This window comes from Saccopteryx leptura, chromosome 5, assembly GCF_036850995.1.
Source record: "Saccopteryx leptura isolate mSacLep1 chromosome 5, mSacLep1_pri_phased_curated, whole genome shotgun sequence".
Taxonomy (NCBI): domain Eukaryota; kingdom Metazoa; phylum Chordata; class Mammalia; order Chiroptera; family Emballonuridae; genus Saccopteryx; species Saccopteryx leptura.
Window position 1 is genome coordinate 7,648,542 of NC_089507.1, and position 18,747 is coordinate 7,667,288.

Here is an 18,747-nt window from a genome sequence, read left to right on the forward strand (position 1 = left end):
AAGAAAAAAAAAAGAAAAGCCTCAAGTCTTCACATAGATGTAGAAACAACACGAAATAACCAGAGGAGCACGGCCTCACCTCCTTCTGAATGCAAAACCTTGGGCACTTTAGTTTAATCGGGGACTTCAATCCATCACAGCCTATGTAGCAACAACAGCAAAAGCAGACTCCTCTCCTACTAGACTGTACGGCCCTTGAGAGTTGAGATCTCTTTTACTCAACCTGACATCCTCCTAAAGCATGTAGAGAAAAGATGTCCCTAGAAAACTAAGCAGTGTTATGTTAGGAGGATGTTGACAAGAAGGATAAACTGAACTACCTTAAAGGGCTTATAACCTTGAGAGGCTTATTAAAAGTATGCTTAATTGCTATACAATGAGAAATATAAAACTCAAAGTAGAATAAGACTGGACCCACTGCCTAATGAGTACAACAGTCACAATCTTTAAACTTTCTTAAATTTCACATCACCCTTGACAACTGTCACCCTGGCCTAGGACAAAAGATTTCCTACAGGGTCTGGATCTGTGATTCCACGGTCTCTGGCAAATTCTTCTTCCCCTCCAAAATTCCGTCTCCTTCCCACACAGGATGTGAAGTAACAAGTGTGCTGCAGTGTCTCCCAGGGGTAAGAGGCGGGGCCAGAGCGCCGCACATGCGCAGCTGGTCTCCCGGGTGAAAGGCTCCCTGCCTGGGCACTCCTAGGGAACAGCACAGACCCAGAGTGGCCCCTCAGTGAGCGCCTGACCTATTAGACAGTAAAACACAAGGACACGAACGACTGTGATTCGAGACAGAAGGCCAATGGCCATCGGAGGTCCTCGTGCGGAACTTGGGGCCATGGAGAGTCGAGACTCTGAGGAGGGGCTGCATTCGTTCCAGCTTCCATGTGGCAGGTACAGAGCGCCCACCGTGCGGGCACAGCGCCTCAGCGCATAGACGCAACAGGACCATGACCAAGACAGGGCCCCACTCTCGTGACGACAGGCCGGCTGGCAGAGGGCGGACGTTGGGAGCGGACAGAGAAGCTCCAGGCAGCGTGACCCGTGCGCAGGCAGGAAGGCAGAGCGCCATAAAGGACGGCAGTGAGTCCTTGGTGCTCTGCTCAGAGGAAGAGAGGACACAGGAGTGACATCAAGGAGAGCGAGGGAAGACACACTGCCAGAGACCCCCTGAAATGCCACGCTACCAAGTCTGGACCTGAATCAGCACAACGAAACCACCTCCAACCCTAGGTGACTGAATGTCTATTCAACTCCACACGATCACTGACATACAGCCAAGTAGACTTGGTGTTCTGTTACTAAAAGGAAGATGGTTGGGGGTAAAAAAAAAAAAGTCCCCCTAACAGGTGATTGAAATAAATTTATTTGCAGGAGGAAAACATCTGAACATCAGGTACAGGTCTGACCCACAGTGATCCACAGCAGTGGCCGCCCACCTGGGGCCCGGACTCAGCCTCAGGGGCACGTCCACGAGGCGGCTGGACGCGCAGCCAATCTGAAGGCGTCTCGCCTCTGTCCCACGCGCAGTGACCACGATGCAGCGATAAAAGTACATCAGACGCTCACCACTTTGTGAGCTACAGTATAAACAATTTAGGTCCTTTATTAAAAAAAATGAAAAAAATATTTCTATTGCAGATCTATTTCAAGCATTGTCATTAGCTACAGCTTTATATCAATATATTCTCATCGCAGACAGCGTGGCTTGCCTGCGGAAGTGTCCGTCGATCGGACGCATCACGCGTCTAGGTGCGGCTATGCGTTCGGCTCCGCGGCACACTCTGCGGGTACGGTACGCATTGGGACGGGAGCGGAGGTGTCTGTCGATTGGACGCATCACGCATCTAGGTGCGGCTATGTGTTCGGCCCGCAGCACACTTTGCAGGTATGCGTTGCGACGGGAGAACCGCGCTGTGGCAAAATGCTGGCTGATGACCAAGACTTAGTTTCCACATTTGTTTTAAAAAATTGACATCTGGGGGAAAAAGTGAAGACTTTAAAGAGAACCAGCATTATTCTTTTTCGATGCAGTCTAATTCCAGAGAACGGCTTTCCATTTTGAATTCCAAGTGTGTGGTCCGAAGTTGAATTCCTGCCAGTCTAGGGAGCTGCCCACGGCTGTGTGGCCGCACTTAACGATGCAGGAGCCGGGAGGAGTGTTAACCGAGCACGGAGATGGCCACTGATAAACAGGGTCCGGGGTCCTCCGAACTCACAGAGGGGCGGGCAGCCAGAGCCCGGCATAGAAAAAAAATGCGCTCACTGAACGGCACACATAGAGCTTCTAGGAGGGTTAACAGTTCTTGACATAGGTTCCTGGTTGTAGTTTACAATATCTGCCTTCACCACCCGCTGTCATGAGAGAAAACAGAGTTATTATCAGAACATCAGAACATTTAGAAAGAGCTCCTTAAAGTATATTTTTATTTTCTGACCTTTGGTGAACTCCTGATGAGAGACATCATAAATGAAGCAGGAGCTGATATAAAAAGACTCCACCAGAACAAACTAACGCAGTGCTGGGCTTGGGAGGGAAGGGACTGCTTTTTTTTTTTAAGTATCTGATAGCAATTCCTTTATTGAGTCTTCCCTGGTTTTATGACATAAGCTTGAGGTTATCACAAGTATAATAAAACACTGATAAACTAATATGAAACATTAAACTCTGGTTATAACAAGCAAAGGAACTAAAATCAATCACATATTTTAACTAATAGACAAGACTTCGTTATTCAAAGGAAAAAATGTCATCATTTATTAGTATTTCCATAAACCATTATCCCCAGCCATAAATTTTTAGAATGTTTACAGCAATTAGTAAGTTAGTGAAAAGAGGTATAAATGTTAGAGGAGTCACATATAAAGGAGAAATGTTTTGAGCAACCCAATATTTAAAACTTTGCCAATTTTTAAAACTTTCTTCCCAAATCCCTAACGTACTTCCAAATAGCTCACTAATGAGTTATGAATGATTAACAAAATACAGAATGAGAAATTTAGAAAATTACCACATACTCGTGTTTTTAAAATAATTTAAACCAAAAGATGATTTAAACTCTTTCCTCCTTTCCTCTAACCCACATTCAAGAATTATCTTAAATGATAAATTTAGCAATATGCCTTAATATTCATCTCTAAGTAATAATTTATATTAAAACAAATCCTTTGCTGTTTTTAACTCTTTTACTAAGTCTGTACACACAGGCAGACAAAAAAGGGCAATTCAAGGCAAATTTTAAAAATACTCTTTCAATTACCAGGCTATTTCAGGAAAAATGGTAAGGCAGGAATAATGCAATAACTGCCCAATCCTCCACTTCACTGCACATGTAATAAACACAACCATAAAGACAAACAGTGTGAAAGCAGCTGAAATGTTATTTTAATTTGTTCCCAATTCCTTACTTAATTTGTAAGACTGCTGGCAAAGGATCAATTTTTCAAAGTTCTAAAACAGGATGTATGCTATATTAATCCCAATACTGTACAACAATCATGGGAGCTTCTCCATTCACAGGAGGAAGAGAGCGCGACAGCATTCCCTGGTCCGCCCCCTCCGCCCCCGAGCCGCAGTGCGGGAGCCGCTGGTACCTGTGCTACTGCACTGAACAGAGTCTGCTCTGGGCAGAGCTGCCGTGCTGCAGGGCGTCTTCCGGGTACGTCACTATTTCTGCCCTGACAATACGCTGTCAGTTCCACACAACAGAAACAAGATGAAGAAGAAAGAATAAAAAAAAGGAAAGTATGTTCAATGATTGAAAATAGGCACACCAAAGCAGAAAAGGAAATATACACATAAATTTAAACATGTGACAAAAGAAAACAGAATATAAACATATAAAAGGAAAATAAACAGAAATCCAAGAAACATTATTCTTTATAATTCTATTTAATTGTTAAAACAGACATGTTTACCGAACCTCCCAGACAAGTTGTGAGTTCTAGTTCTGATATCACAATTACACATGATATATATAATTCCCAGTATGTCAGAGAACAACCAAGAATTACTGTGCTTTTCTATGCTAAAGTGCAGTAAAGTATTAACTCCATTTCCTTCAACAAACATCACTGAGGCTCTACTGCGCCAGTCACTCCGTCTTGGAAACGTACAGGCAAATGACACAGGATCTGGTCACAATTGCTGTTTGTCTCATGGGAAAAGATACTTGTCATACACAATCAGTGCTTTACCAGTAGACTGATGACATGGTGCAGTATCGCAGAGAAAGGAGTCATTAATTTTCTTTGAAGGCAGGGAGAGGAGGTACGTATCAGAGGCAGACATGTGGCTTTTACAGTCCTCACATTGAACACCATGTACGACTGGCTGAAGATTTTCTGATGCTCACTGCCCACTCTTCACAGCACCAATGTCCGCTCCCAATTCCATATAAAAGTAAACAAGTCCAAAAATGCACTTTTCTATCATTAAACAAAATTCTAACAGATAGTCCTTAAGCACAACAGCTGTTTTTCCCAATATTTAAGACTTTTGTTAAATCAAGAATCTCAACTACTTTGTTAGGTTTTGTTCGCTATCACCGTTAGGATGAAAAGATGACATATGACAAGTAAGTATGATAGAGATAACATGCTCTCCAAATATTTTAACTTCAAACTATCCTTTTTTATTTTTATTTTTTAAAATTTCAGAAACTCTTGCTTCAGAACAGCATCTAATAATTAATGCATATAGAACAACATGTTAAGAAGGCCGCTGGCTGTGTAACGTTTATAAAGACTGAATAAACAGCCGAGAGCAAGCAAGTGAGGTGCCACAGTGTATTGGCCTGGGGTGGCTCTGCGCCAGTTCTGTAGCAAGCGGAACTGGGTTCTGGGCAGGACTTGTGATTTACTAGGCACTCAGCCTGACGCTATCAACAGAAGCATTACCAACTGCAACGTGAGGCACTGGGGGGAGGGGTGTGTCAGTGAAGCACCGAACACTATTATCTGTCCTCCCCAGACCTAATTGTTTCATGACAAACTGTGGGTTACAATAAAGAAAAGGGAGTTTCATAATCAGTAAGCAACTCATTAATCCTCCATAATGACGGTTTAAACCAGTGGTAGTCAACCTGGTCCCTACCGCCCACTAGTGGGCGTTCCAGCTTTTATGGTGGACGGTAGCAGAGCAACCAAAGTATAAATAAAAAGATAGATTTAACTATAGTAAGTTGTTTTATAAAGATTTATTCTGCCAAACTTAGCAAAAATCCAACATAAAGTACTTGGTAAGTAATTATTATCATATGCTTTAACTTGCTATAACTCTGCTTTATAAATTTTATAAAGTAAAGTTACTTCCTACTTTATAAATCACCATTACTGTGGAACCAGTGGGCGGTTAGAAAATTTTCCTACTAACAGAGATACAGAAGTGGGCGGTAGGTATAAAAAGGTTGACTGCCCCAGGTCTAAACCCTATCCTATAAACACAACCAGGTACTGACCTCCGGTCAAGACATTTGGTCCAAGTATTGACTAACATAAATGACTTGGATATTCACCATTAATTTTCATCAAATTAATGAAGAACTTAAAAGGCAACATCTTTCTTAAGACCCTGGTTGTTTGACAGAAAGCTTTGCACAAAGTTTCTGAACCAGAAGCCAGATCCAAGGCTTTGCTTTCTATAAGCAGCAAAACAGAATTTCCATGTCATAAACTTCATGCTAGGTGATTTCACAGTAGTTGGCTTGTTTACAAGTCATTCACTGATGTTTTCAAAGAAAATGTTACCTACAAAACACCAACTTTTATTTCTGGAGCCCCAGGAACACTCAGTTCCTCTCTGCTATTAGTCAGTGGAGTAAAGTGAGTGACGTGGCCGCAGGAGGAAGGAAGCTTTGGGATTGAACCTCGGGTTCACCCTTAGTGCATCGGAGTAATTGCGGGCGGGCTCTCCAGAGGACAAGCACGAAGGCAGCTTAGGAGTTGAGGGAGTAAGGTGTAAGCAGCAGAGATGAGCTCTTGGGAAGACATTAAAAATAAACTGGGTCTACTATGCAATTGTGTCTTAATCCAGACAGCAGTAACATAGTAATTGCTGCAAAAGTCCTAGTTTCTCCTGCTCAGGATACGGAAACATACCTTGACAGCTAAAACACTTGTCACTATCATTCTCAGCCAGTCATTAGTGAATGTATTGAAGACATTCAGATAAGTAATACATGAACTCTGTTTTTAAGATGCATAAAAGTCCAGCATGGAAAACAGATGTGTAAACTATTAAACAATGTTACGATTGTTATACCCAAAGTGTAACAAGGTTATAGACTACCATTTAAGGCATGGATAGAGCATCCTGAGAACCATGGTAACTGCAACAGAAGAGCTTAAAGAAATGTGCCAGCAGGTGCTGCCAGCCACACTCCTGACTTCAGGGAAGCCACTCCCCTAGCTGGTCTCCACGATCTCCTGCTCTAGAACAAACAAGGCTTCTCCACATGGTCTCTAATGTCCCATCTAGTTTTAAAATAATATGAAAAGATCAATTTAAAAGGGAATAGAAAAAGATGTGATACAGAAATCTATTAAGCAATGTTCGCTATCTGAGGGTTAAGATAGTAAGTACATGTGAGAAAACATGTTCAGCAAGGAAGACAAATTGTCTTTAAGATTAAAAAACAAAAAAAGTATCCCAGCGCAGTGTTTGTAAATAATTAGGAAAAAAGTATATATAACAAGATTAACATCTAGGAAAGAAGAATCTAAGTCCCTCAGGGCTCCCTAAGGAAGGCCAGGATTCAGACACAGCTGGGAAGCAGAGGTCCCTAGGACCTGGGGCTAAACAGGCACTTGTGCGGCCCAGTTATGCTAAATGAGACAATTAAAATCTGAAGAACACCTACGACCTTCCATATGCTAGAATCTTTTATATAGAGTGTGAAAATATTCATCGGTCACGTACAGAATATATATTTTTAGCAAGTTTAGTACCTCAGACATGAATTTTTTGTTTTAAAGAAACAAATGCATACTTGGTTCAAATCAAACACAAATTCATAGTTTAATAACTGGCAAGAATAACAGTCAAGATTTAAAAATGTATTAAGAATGTATAAACTCTGAACAGCAAGTATATATGACAAAACCTCCTTGCAATTCAGACTAAAAAAGATATGACATCTAACTATGCTTTTTTTAGACTGTCTAATGCATTGTCAAAGAGCCGAGCACTGAACTTCCCAGAGAGTAGCAGTGGTCAACTTAGTTCTTCTCCTAAAGATCTGAGTACTCTAAAAACAAAACAATCTGAACAATCTGGGATTGTTTTACATGATCTCAGAGAAGAATAGCTGGGTGTAGGGGAAGAAGAAAACATAAAAAATGAAAATAAAACTAGTAACTAAATTGTGAATTGTGAGAAATGCAACTAGAGTGTAGTTGACTGTTTAAACATCTCTCTGCCCCCATTTATGCTGGGAATTCCTTGAGGACAAGGACTTTTATTCATTTCTGTATGCCCACATTCCAGTGCGGTCCCTGCCACAAGGTAAAACCTCAAAAAATGTTTGCTATATTCATAAACTGCATTCTCATTCTTCTCTCCCTCTTCCCCCTTCTCTGCCTTACAAAACTTGCACAAAGTGCCGATAACTCATTTTAGATAGCTCCCAAGCAGGAACGGTCAAGGTTAAAACTAGAACAGAATTTCAGTGAATGGAACTAAGACTAAGACCTTATTACAAATATTTATGTCACAAACTCAATTACTGTAACATCAGTTTCCACATGACCTGTGAATCTACCATCTACTTCCTTCTCTATAAAATAAATTAAAACACTTTCAAGCATTACACCAAATTCCCTCAGGAATGTTTTAAGTGGAATAAAATCCACAGAAACCAGCCACTAATTTTTTCTTCCTCCATTCCATGCCTTCCTCTCTCCTCCTTCCTTCCTCCTTTCCTCTCTTCTTTCCTTCCTTCCTTCCTTCCTTCCTTCCTTCCTTCCTTCCTTCCTTCCTTCCTTCCTTCCTCCCTCCCTCCCTCCCTCCCTCCCTCCCTCCTTCCCTCTCTCCTTTCCCTTCCTCTCTTTCTCTGTGTGTGTGTGTGTGTGTGTGTGTGTGTGTGTGTGTATATATATATATATATATATATATATATATATATATATGTATCTTGTCTTTTTTTTTCTAGTCCTTGATATCCAAATGGCCAAGATGTACATGAAAAAATTCTCAACATCACTCTTCATCAGGGAAATGCAAGTTACCACCACAATGAGCTATCACCTCACACATGTTGAAATGGCTACCATCAAAAACACAGAGACGTTCTGGGGAGGCTGGAGAAAAGGACCCCTGTGCACTGCTGGTGGGAATACGAAATGTGGCAGTCACTATGAAAAACACTGTGGGGGTTCCTCTAAAAATTAAATATAGAACTACCACATGACCAGCAGTTCCACTTCTGGGTATTTATCAACAAAAATGAAAAAACTATTTCCAAAAGATATAAGCACCACCACGTTCATGACAGTGTTATTTACAACAGCCAAGATATAGAAACAAACTCAGTGTCCACCAACAGAGGAGTGGATACATAAACAGTGGTATACAAACACACACACACACAATGCAATGCTGCTCAGCCACGAGGAAGGACATTCTGCCATTTGTGACGGACAGACCTTGAGCACATTATGCTGAGTGAAGTCAGTCACCCAGAGAAAGACTAGTGCTGTATGATACCACTTGTAGGTGGAAGTTTAGAAAGCCAAACTTGTAAAAACAGAGAATGCAATGATGTTTATCAGGGATGAGAGGCAGGGGAAAGGATTGATACTGCTTAAGGGAACAAACTTAAATCAGTAGGAAAAAAAGCGGCAGAGATACAATATAATGTGCAGTACAGTGAATAATTCTCAAGCCTGCTAAGAGACTTGAACTTAATTATTCCTACTACTAAAAAAGAATTATGTAACATTATAGAGGTGCTTATTATCATTACAATGGCATTTATATTACAATATATGAATGTATAAAGTTAACATGTTATACACCTTAAATCTACACATTATATGTCAAATATATGGCAATTAAAAAAAGAACACTGATGGCCCAACCAAGCAGTGGAACAGTGACAGCATCAGCCTGGGACGCTAAGGACCCAGGTTTGAAACTCCGAGGTCACCAGCTTGAGGCAGACTCATCCAGCTTGAGCCCTGCACAGGGTCACTGGCTTGGCCGGAGTCCACCCCCTCCCCATCAAGGCACATATGAGAAAGCAATCAATGAACAACTAAGGTGTCGCAACAAAGAACTGATGCTTCTCATCTCTCCCCTCTTGTCTGTCTGTCCCTGTCTGTCCCTCTCTCCTCTCCCACCCCCCAAAATAAAAAAATTAAAATTAAAAAACTTAAAAAGAACATTATATTCAATGCAGTTTGCAAATGCATTCTTAGAAACATCTTTTTAAGAAATGAACTGTCAAGGCCCTGGCCAGTTGGCTCAGTGGTAGAGCACTGGCCTGGCGTGCAGGAGTCCCAGGTTCGATTCTCGGCCAGGGCACACAGGAGTGCTCATCTGCTTCTCCACCCCTCCCCCTCTCCTTCCTGTCTGTCTCTCTCTTCCCCTCCCACAGCCAAGGCTCCATTGGAGCAAAGTTGGCCTGGGCGCTGAGGATGGCTCCATGGCCTCTGCCTCAGGCACTAGAATGGCCCTGGTTGCAACAGAGCAACGGCCCAGATGGGCAGAGCATCGCCCCCTGGTGGGCGTGCCAGGTGGATCCCGGTCGGGCGCATGTGGGAGTCTGTCTGACTGCCTCCCCATTTCCAACTTAAAAAAATACAAAAAAAAAACACAAAAAAAACAAAGGAAGAAATGAACTTTCAAAATGTTTCCACTGAAATGTTACTGTGAGATCAACCATTTATTGGCAAAGGCACCAAATTCATCTCGTTCAGGAAAGGAGACTGAGGCTTCCTTGCACAAAGGACTCGGACAAATGTTAGAGAGAGAGATTCTAGTAGCTTCAATTCATCTTCAAATGAGGGGATTCAAAGTAAAAGCCATCAGCAAACTGAAGACTGAACTAACCATCACTGCATAATAAACGAGACAGGGTGCACTAATGAACAAGGTAGGATGTGCAGGGAGGTTAGAGCACTGCACAGTCCACACATCAGGATACCGCTCCAGTGAAACATGCCTACATGTTGAGTATGACTAAAAGTAAACTAAGAATATTAATAAAGCTTCCCTAAAATGATGCCTTCTAAAGTACCAACGTACTCCATGTCTCTGAGTCCCCACGGAAGCTGAGCACTGCCACCCAGCACAGGCTCAGCACACCTCCTTCAGGGGGCCCGCCTTTCTCCACCCCCAGCTGAGAAACGCCAGGGCTTGGACCTCCCCTTCTCTTTTACCCTGTCATCCAGAAGCCCTACTGCCTGTCCTGGGAAACGTCTCCCACACCCATTATTTCCTTCCTACCCTCCTTGCTTCTCTCTTCACCATTGGACCACACAAAAGCATCCATTGATTATCCTATCTAAAAATAGCTTTCACTTACTTCCTTGATTCAAAAATTATTTCCCACTGCCAATATGTTAGATAATATTTATCACCCTGGCTATCATAAATCTCCATAACCTTTTTCCAAATTCCTTTTACACTCTAACACAAATAGTCATTTATTTTAACCAAACTGCTCTTCTTTCCCCAAAATATAACCTAAGCTTTTCAACTTGCTCATGCCAGCTTCTCTTTCAGCCACTTTCTTGCCCAACTCCAAACTGCCCAACAAATCTGCCCAACAAATCTCTGACAGTATGGCCGAGTGGAAGCCCAGGGACTCTGCTGTCAGGCCTCCGTGCACACCTGGCCCCACATGGCCTACCCACGGCTCAGGGGATCCAAAGTTACTCCACCTGTCCGCAGTCTCAGCTCCCTGTCCAAAACACAACGCCAGGCCACTGGCCGCACAGTTGTGAGGAGGATGCAGTGAGAGAGCACAGGGCCTGGCAGATACTAGATGAATTTTCCTCACTGAAGGCAGGGACTACATCGTCAACTCCTGTAAACCATCCTCAGACCCACCACTGAACCACATTAAATAATATATGATCAGTAAACCATTTATAATTATTTTGTCATCATGGTTTCTAATTAACCAGACATCCCTTTTCAAACACCATTTGGAAATAAAAGCTAAAGAGCGGAGGACGCCCTTGGTTGGCCAAGTTCTATGTGATCAAGCAAATCAGGGTGAGTTCCCTATCATGTATTCCACCCACTTGGGCAAAATCAAAGAACTGTTTTTAGGTGCCAGTGAACACTTTACATAGCACAGAATACCATAAACTGTGCCTGACCATTGTAAGTGCTAAAATAAATGTCTTTTGAATAATGAGAAATGAGCCTGACCAAGTGGTGGCACAGTGAATAGAGCGTCAAACTGGGATGCAGAGGACCCAGCTTCAAAACCCCAAGGTCGCCAGCTTGAGTGTGGCCTCTTCTGGCTTGAGTGCAGGCTCACCAGCTTGAGCATGGGTCACTGGCTACAGCATGGGATCATAGACATGACCCCATGGTCGTTGGCTTGATTGTGGGATCACAGACATGACCCCATGGTCGCTACCTTGAGTCCAAAGGTCGCTGGCTTAAAGCCTAAGGTTGCTGGCTTGAGCCCAAGGTCACTGGCTTGAACAAGGGGGCACTCGCTCTACTGTAGCCCCCAGTCAAGGCACATATGAGAGCAATCAACAACTAAGGTGCCACAACAAAGAATTGATGCTTCTCATCTCTCTCCCTTCTTGTCTGTCTCTTCAAATCTGGCCCTCTCTCTGCTGCTGTCACAAAAAAAAAAAAAAAAAAAAAATTAGAAATGAAAGATTTCCAGAGATCCAAGTATTTTAATGAAGTCCCAGAAATAGCCACATCAGCATAACAATTTTTAATAAATACTTGCTCTAATTATTTTAAAACACATACATATACACCCACATACATAGTGACTATGAAAGTAAGACACTGAACTAAAAATGTAAAAGAATTAAAGAAATGAAACATATATACAGACAACTGAGAAGCAACAGCCAGAGGGAACGCAGGGAGCAGGTGGCGGGAAGGGGCGAAAGAGGGAAGCGGGTGGAGAGGGACTCTGCCCGCGGCGTGGGGGCGTGACAGCGTGTACAAATGCTGTGATACTGAGTCAGTGGGTGGAGAGGGACTCTGCCTGCAGTGTGGGGGCATGACAGCGTGTACAAATGCTGTGATGCTGAGTCAGCGGGTGGAGAGGGACTCTGCCTGCAGTGTGGGGGCGTGACAGCGTGTACAAATGCTGTGATACTGAGTCAGCGGGTGGAGAGGGACTCTGCCTGCAGTGTGGGGGCGTGACAGCGTGTACAAATGCTGTGATGCTGAGTCAGCGGGTGGAGAGGGACTCTGCCTGCAGTGTGGGGGCGTGACAGCGTGTACAAATGCTGTGATGCTGAGTTAGCGGGTGGAGAGGGACTCTGCCTGCAGTGTGGGGGCATGACAGCGTGTACAAATGCTGTGATGCTGAGTTAGCGGGTGGAGAGGGACTCTGCCCGCAGTGTGGGGACATGACAGCGTGTACAAATGCTGTGATGCTGAGTTAGACACCTGACACCATGTCAACACAATATATAAAATATAAATTAAAGGAAAAATGGGTTTTGAAAGAATTAATCACTGATGAAATTTGTGTTATACAGTGTGTCCGTAAAGTCATGGTGCACTTTTGACTGGTCACAGGAAAGCAACAAAAGATGATAGAAATGTGAAATCTGCACCAAATAAAAGGAAAACCCTCCCAGTTTCTGTAGGATGATGTGGCAGCATGTGCGCATGAGCAGATGATGACGTAACAATGTGTATACAGCAGAGCAGCCCACGGCCATGCCACTCAAGATGTGGACGGTACAGAGGAAAGTTCAGTGTGTTCTGTGGCTCGCTAAATTCGAATCTGTGACCAAAGTGCAACGTGAATATCTGCGCATTTATAACGAAGCGCCACCACATAGGAATAACATTACTGGGTGGGATAAGCAGTTGAAGGAAACCAGCAGTTTGGTGGAGAAACCCGTTCTGGTAGGCCATTAGTCAGTGACCAGTCTGTAGAGGCTATACGGGATAGCTACCTAAGGAGTCCTAAAAAATCTGTGCGTGAGCCCACATCGAACTGCACTGAATAGGTATGAAACTGGGAGAGTTTTCCTTTTATTTGGTGCAGATTTCACATTTCTATCATCTTTTGTTGCTTTCCTGTGACCGGTCAAAAGTGCACCATGACTTTACGGACACACTGTATTAATCACATCTTTCCAACAAAAAGGACAAATTGAAGCTTCAAGTGTATCATAATTTACCAAAAAGTTAACATCCTCCATCTTCTGTAATAAACAGTGATTCGTACACACAAGCTAAGATTTTAGGGACAGATCCATAGAATGCATAAATATGAAAGAATTCAGAGAAATAAATTATTCTTTAAAATATAAAGTTCAATATAATCACCTGTGACTGTTCTATTTCTGCTTTGTTTAACTTGATTCCAAGGATTTCAGCAGCAACTTTCTGAAAACACAGGAAGACCTACATACCAAAAATAGGTTTAAATGATTTAAAACAGGCACACTTAAGTTACCTTCAAATAAATTGAACTTTCTAAACAATGATAAACAACAAAAATTACAAAAATATGATGTAACAAATTATTCCAAAAATAGCTATATTTATCACATACAGCAAAATTTTAATGGAATAATTTTTTGAATGATTAAAACCCATAATTAGAAAATTCATGAAATTCAATGTATTAGCCTAAACATATACATGCATCCCTAAAAACTTACATTTTTAAAGATTTAATATAATACAATTAATTACAGCTCCCACTAATGCCCTGCCTGGGTAGCTCAGTTAGTTAGAGCAGCATCCTGATATGCCAAGGCTTCAGGTTCAATCTTTGGTCAGGGTACATAGAAGAATCAACCAATGAAGCCTGACCAGGCAGTGGCACAGTGGTTAAAGTGTCGGACTGGGATGCAGAGGACCCAGGTTCGAAACCTGGAGGTCGCCAGCTTGAGCATGGACTCATCTGGTTTGAGCAAGGCCTCACCAGCTTGAGCCCAAGGTCACTGGTTTGAGCAAAGGGTCACTCGCTCTGCTGTAGCCCCCAGTCAAGGCACATATGATAAAGCAATCAATGAACAACTACGGTGCCACAATTAAGAATTGATGTTTTTCATCTTCGCCCTTCCGGTCTGTCTGTCCCTATCTGTCCCTCTCTCTGACTCTCTGTCTCTGTCAAAAAAAAAAAAAGAATCAACCAGTGAATGCATAAATAAGTGGAGTAACAAATCGATGTTTCTCTCTCTGTCTCTAAAATCAACAAATAAAAATTAGGTCCTGGCCAGTAGCTTAGCTGGTTAGAGTGTCGTCCTGATAGGCCAAGGTTGTGGGTTCAATCCTGGTCAGGCTGATCCAAGAAGCAACCAATGAGTGCATAAGTAAGCAGAACAACAAGTCAATGTTTTTCTCTCTCCTCTCTCTTCCTCTTTTCCTCTCTCTCTAAAATCAATAAATAAGCAAAAATATTTCATTACAGCTACATTTTAAAAAATACTAGTAAAACAAATTCCTATAGATGCTGAAGAAAATGATCTTTGATCTGGCTTTAGCCTAGCCCTTTAATAATCTTTGTGGCTCTCATCAGCTCAATAAATTATCCACATCTCCTGAGCAAAACAACTTAAAAATCCTTACTGAATTTACTCAGTTCAGAGTAAAGGAGCAGTAGGGTCCATTATCAGTGAACAAAAACCTACAAATACTTTTCTATAAACAGCCTTTTCACACATAGCTTCTGCTGAGTCCATTATGATTCCGAGAGCTCCAACTCAGGGCTTACCTTAAAGTATATATAACTTGTCTCTGCTTCATAGTGCCCTATCATTTTCTTATCCCTGCTTATCTTATGATTACTTACTATTTACCAGAATTTTTTCATTTAATTTTGATTTCTAATTAAAAAGATAGATACATGCTCCCAACATACTGTCATTTGCACCTCAAAAAATACCATATATTACAGTTCACTGATGGTCAACGTTTGGGGAAAGACAGGACAGTTAGTGTGGTAGAGTGGAGAAAAAGAAGGGGACTATAAAAGAAAATGAAGAAGAAAGAAAGGAGGTACAAATCATATACTATCTGGGAGGCTTTCCGTAGGACTGTAGCTTTTACTCTGAGCGAGATGGAGGCGTGGCAGGGTGGCTTGATGTGACTTCTATTTTAACACGTTCAATCTAGCTGCTGTGCTGTGTGTTCACTGAAAATCAAGGATATAAAGAAAAGAAACAGCAAAGACACTATTGTAAGACATGATGGGTGATGGAGGCTTGAAACAAAGACATAGCAGTGGAGATGGTAAGAAATAATCACCAAATTCTAGACATATTTTGAAAATAGAGCCAACAAGACTTGGTGATGGGTAGATGTGACGTATTGATGGAAAACTGCCATTTATTGGAGTGGGAAGACTGAGAGATCTGAGGAGGGAACACCAGGAGCTCATCTGGACCTGGACTAAACTGGGACTGCCTATTAGACACCTAAGCAGAGGTGGTAGGTGGGCCGTTGGATATTGAGTCTGGTCAAAGCCACGAGGCTAGATGAGGTCACTACGGAGATCATTTCAGAAGAAGAAATACATAAAGACTGCGCCCAGGGGCACTCCAATATTTGGAAGCTAGAGAGGAAAGGAATCAGCTAAGTGGACTGAGAAAGGTACTTAGCAAGGAAGGAGGAAAACCAGGAGGAACCTAGTTTTCTGGAAGCTAAGTGAAGAGAGTATTCAAAGAGGAGAGAGTGTCAACTATTTTACATGCTGCAGTTAAATCAAGTAACACGAGGAATAAGAACTGGCCATTGAATTTAGCAAAATGGAGGTCACTGGTGACATTGGTAACAGCAGTCTGAGTGAAATTTGGGGGCAAATGTCTAACTGGAACTGTTCAAGAGAAATTCAGAAGAAAGAACTAGAGATAACTCTCAAAACTTTCTACTGGAAAGTGGAAGAAAGAAGCTAAAAGCTAGAGAAAGGTGTGGGACCAAGGGTTTTCTTATTGCTAGGAGACGCGAAGTCATCATATTTGTATGCTGACAGAATCCAGCAGAGAGGCTATAAAACGATGATGCTGGAAGGAGAAATTCTAAGCAATGTCTGTTCGTAAGCAAAGGGCTGCCCCAGCTGGGAGCACAGTCTATCCCATAGTAACCACAGATAAGACAGAGTGGCTATCTGGGTGGGAAGGACAGAGGCGGTAAATGTAGTGCCAGGAGTATGGGGAAGTTCTCTGTTTCCAATTTATTACAAAACAGGAAACACAGCCATCCACTGAGAGAATGGACAAGGAAGTTTTGAAGATTTGAAGAGAGGAGAAAAGCTCTGAATAGTCATTTGTTGAGGAGAAACAAGGTTGTAGGAACGTGGAGTATATATAATTACTGAGGAGCGCTGCAGCCCACTTAGTGATGGGAATTCTAAGTGAAAACCCCAGCATGCTTCTGTTTCTCTCGGGCATGTTCAAATACATAGCTGCAGCCATAAAACAGTGCGGTCTTAATTTAAAACAGTGAAAATTTAGCCAAGTGAGTACAATAAAGTGAAAGGGAGAACGAGACTAGAGTATATGCCTGACAATGATTGTCACTGGTCCTGAGATTGAAATTAGAAAAGATGACACAAAAGGAGATCAGGGACACTGAAAGGCCATTCGGGTCATAGACTGATTGGGTTAGAGCAGTCATGGGTGCGAGCTACAAAGACATGGTGATCAGTGATTGGGGTGCTGGAAATAAAAGATTCCTGGTAACAGAAGGACTGCGGTGACTGTAATGATAATACATGGGACTGAGCTGCTGAACTGGGTGGAGGACAAACAAAGCTGTTGAAATCACTCAGTATTCCGACAAAGGGAGTATTAGAGTCATGGTTAATAAGCCAGGAGCTAACTCCTCAAACAATCAGTGGGGTAACCTCATGAGTTGGAGATGACCAATAATTCTAAAGTGATTCCACCAAACCATTTCAAAGTTGTGTATAAAAGGAAAACAATGAGAATATTTAATGGTGTTTCAACATAAATACACAAAAAATACTATGTGGTTAAATACAAGTTAAAATACTGGAAGTTCAATAATTCTAAAATGGCAAAATACTCCGAGGAAGATTAGTGAGGGTAGAGCCCAATCCATGGATAGACGCACAAGGAACGTCGCTACCGTATTTTTTAATGGCATGTGTGGGTATATGGCCATGTTTGCTTATTCTGGGAGAAAGGGATCCAAGAGGTCAAATTTTTAAATGTCAGACCATAAAAAAGATTAAACACCCTTTATTTTATTTTATTTAATATTTAGCCTAAGCATAAAACATGAAGGAAGTCATACGGGAAAAAATGTTAAAAAGATTAAGTCACAGAAAATATTCAAACTTCTTTTAGTTGACTATATCAAGAAAATTAATAAACAAAAATCTGGGTAGTGAAAAATATTTGCAAAAATTATGACAATGGCTGTTATCCCTAATTTGAAAATGGTCACAGCCTGGCCTGTGGTGACGCAGTGAATGAAGCGTCAACCTGGAATGCTGAGTCGCCAGTTTGAAACCCCGGGCTTGTCCGGTCAAGGCACATGTGACAAGCAATCAATGAACAACTAAAAATGTCACAAAAAATTTTAAAAGCACATTACAAAGACATAATAAATAGGTAACAAAATTTTTAAATTTCAACCTCAATAGCAATCAAAGAATTTCAAATTAAATAGCAAAATACCCCCTTTTTGCCTAACAAATTAACTAAGATTTAAAAGTAAATAAATCCTGAATGTTAAAAAAGAGTGCAATGGTATGACACTCCCAGTGCCAGTGGGAGTAGAAATTAAGTTGGCTTCCTGGTGCTAACGTGGCAGTATGTTCCGGTTCCTTTCCCAGGAAGCTCTGTGCAGGGGACACTCAGGGAGAGCATTCTAGAAGGTGTGTAACTGTCTGACCACCAGGCTGCATCCCTGAAACTCACACAACATGGAGTGTCAACTGCAATTCAATTCTTTTGAGTTTTTCAAAAAGGAAATAATCAAAACATCAATGCTTACAGACATATATTATTTTTTCAAAACTTGGAAACAACTTAAATGTCCAACAATGAAAATTTGGCTAAATGAATTTTTGAATAGTTCTTTAATGGATTACTAAATCTAGTTAGTACTTTAAATGACATGGCAAAATTTTTGACAAATGCAGATATTAAATAAAGAAGTAAAATACAAAACTGTTTTTATATTTTTATCTTAATTCTTTAAAATAAATATTTAGTGTGGTTAATGTGGTGAGCCCTGAAGTGTCACTACCTGGTCTTACAAATCCTATTTCCACCATTTACTGGCTATGTAACCGAGACCCCCACTCCATAATCTTGCTAAGACTCATCTATAAAATGGATTAGTACACATATAACCTGAGTAGTACTGTGCCTGACAAAGTAAGCACTCAGTAATGTATCTGCTGCCAGTAACACCACCATCTGTGAGGAGTAGAAAAAGGAGTCTAGAAGGAATCACAGGAGGTTATGAATGGTCACTCTGCATGCTAAGATTATCAGTGATTTATATTCTTTTTAAACTTCTATTTTGAAATACCTTAAAATAACCACAAAATGATGTTAAATTAGTTAGAGAAATAGTATAAACAGAATAAACAT

The 18,747-nt window shown here is 41.6% G+C and overlaps 1 protein-coding gene and 1 long non-coding RNA gene across 3 annotated transcripts in view; one reads left to right on the plus strand and one right to left on the minus strand.

Moving 5' to 3' along the window:
* Nucleotides 1–498: 498 nt before the first annotated feature.
* Nucleotides 499–1,912, plus strand: LOC136405847 (uncharacterized). The gene is made up of 2 exons (XR_010751582.1): nt 499–1,755; nt 1,855–1,912. It is a non-coding gene; the product is annotated as an uncharacterized lncRNA (long non-coding RNA).
* Nucleotides 1,351–18,747, minus strand: part of RAB28 (RAB28, member RAS oncogene family) — a 79,669-nt gene continuing 62,272 nt past the window's right edge. The window contains exons 6-8 of one of the 2 annotated variants that reach the window (XM_066385409.1): nt 13,499–13,576; nt 3,598–3,692; nt 1,351–2,358 (exon numbers count right to left, since the gene is read on the minus strand). In XM_066385409.1, the coding sequence (XP_066241506.1) occupies nt 3,603–3,692; nt 13,499–13,576 (168 nt within the window). In that variant the 3' untranslated portion in view covers nt 1,351–2,358; nt 3,598–3,602. The remainder of the gene's footprint in view (nt 2,359–3,597; nt 3,693–13,498; nt 13,577–18,747) is intronic. The other variant, XM_066385408.1, reaches the window with a different exon arrangement.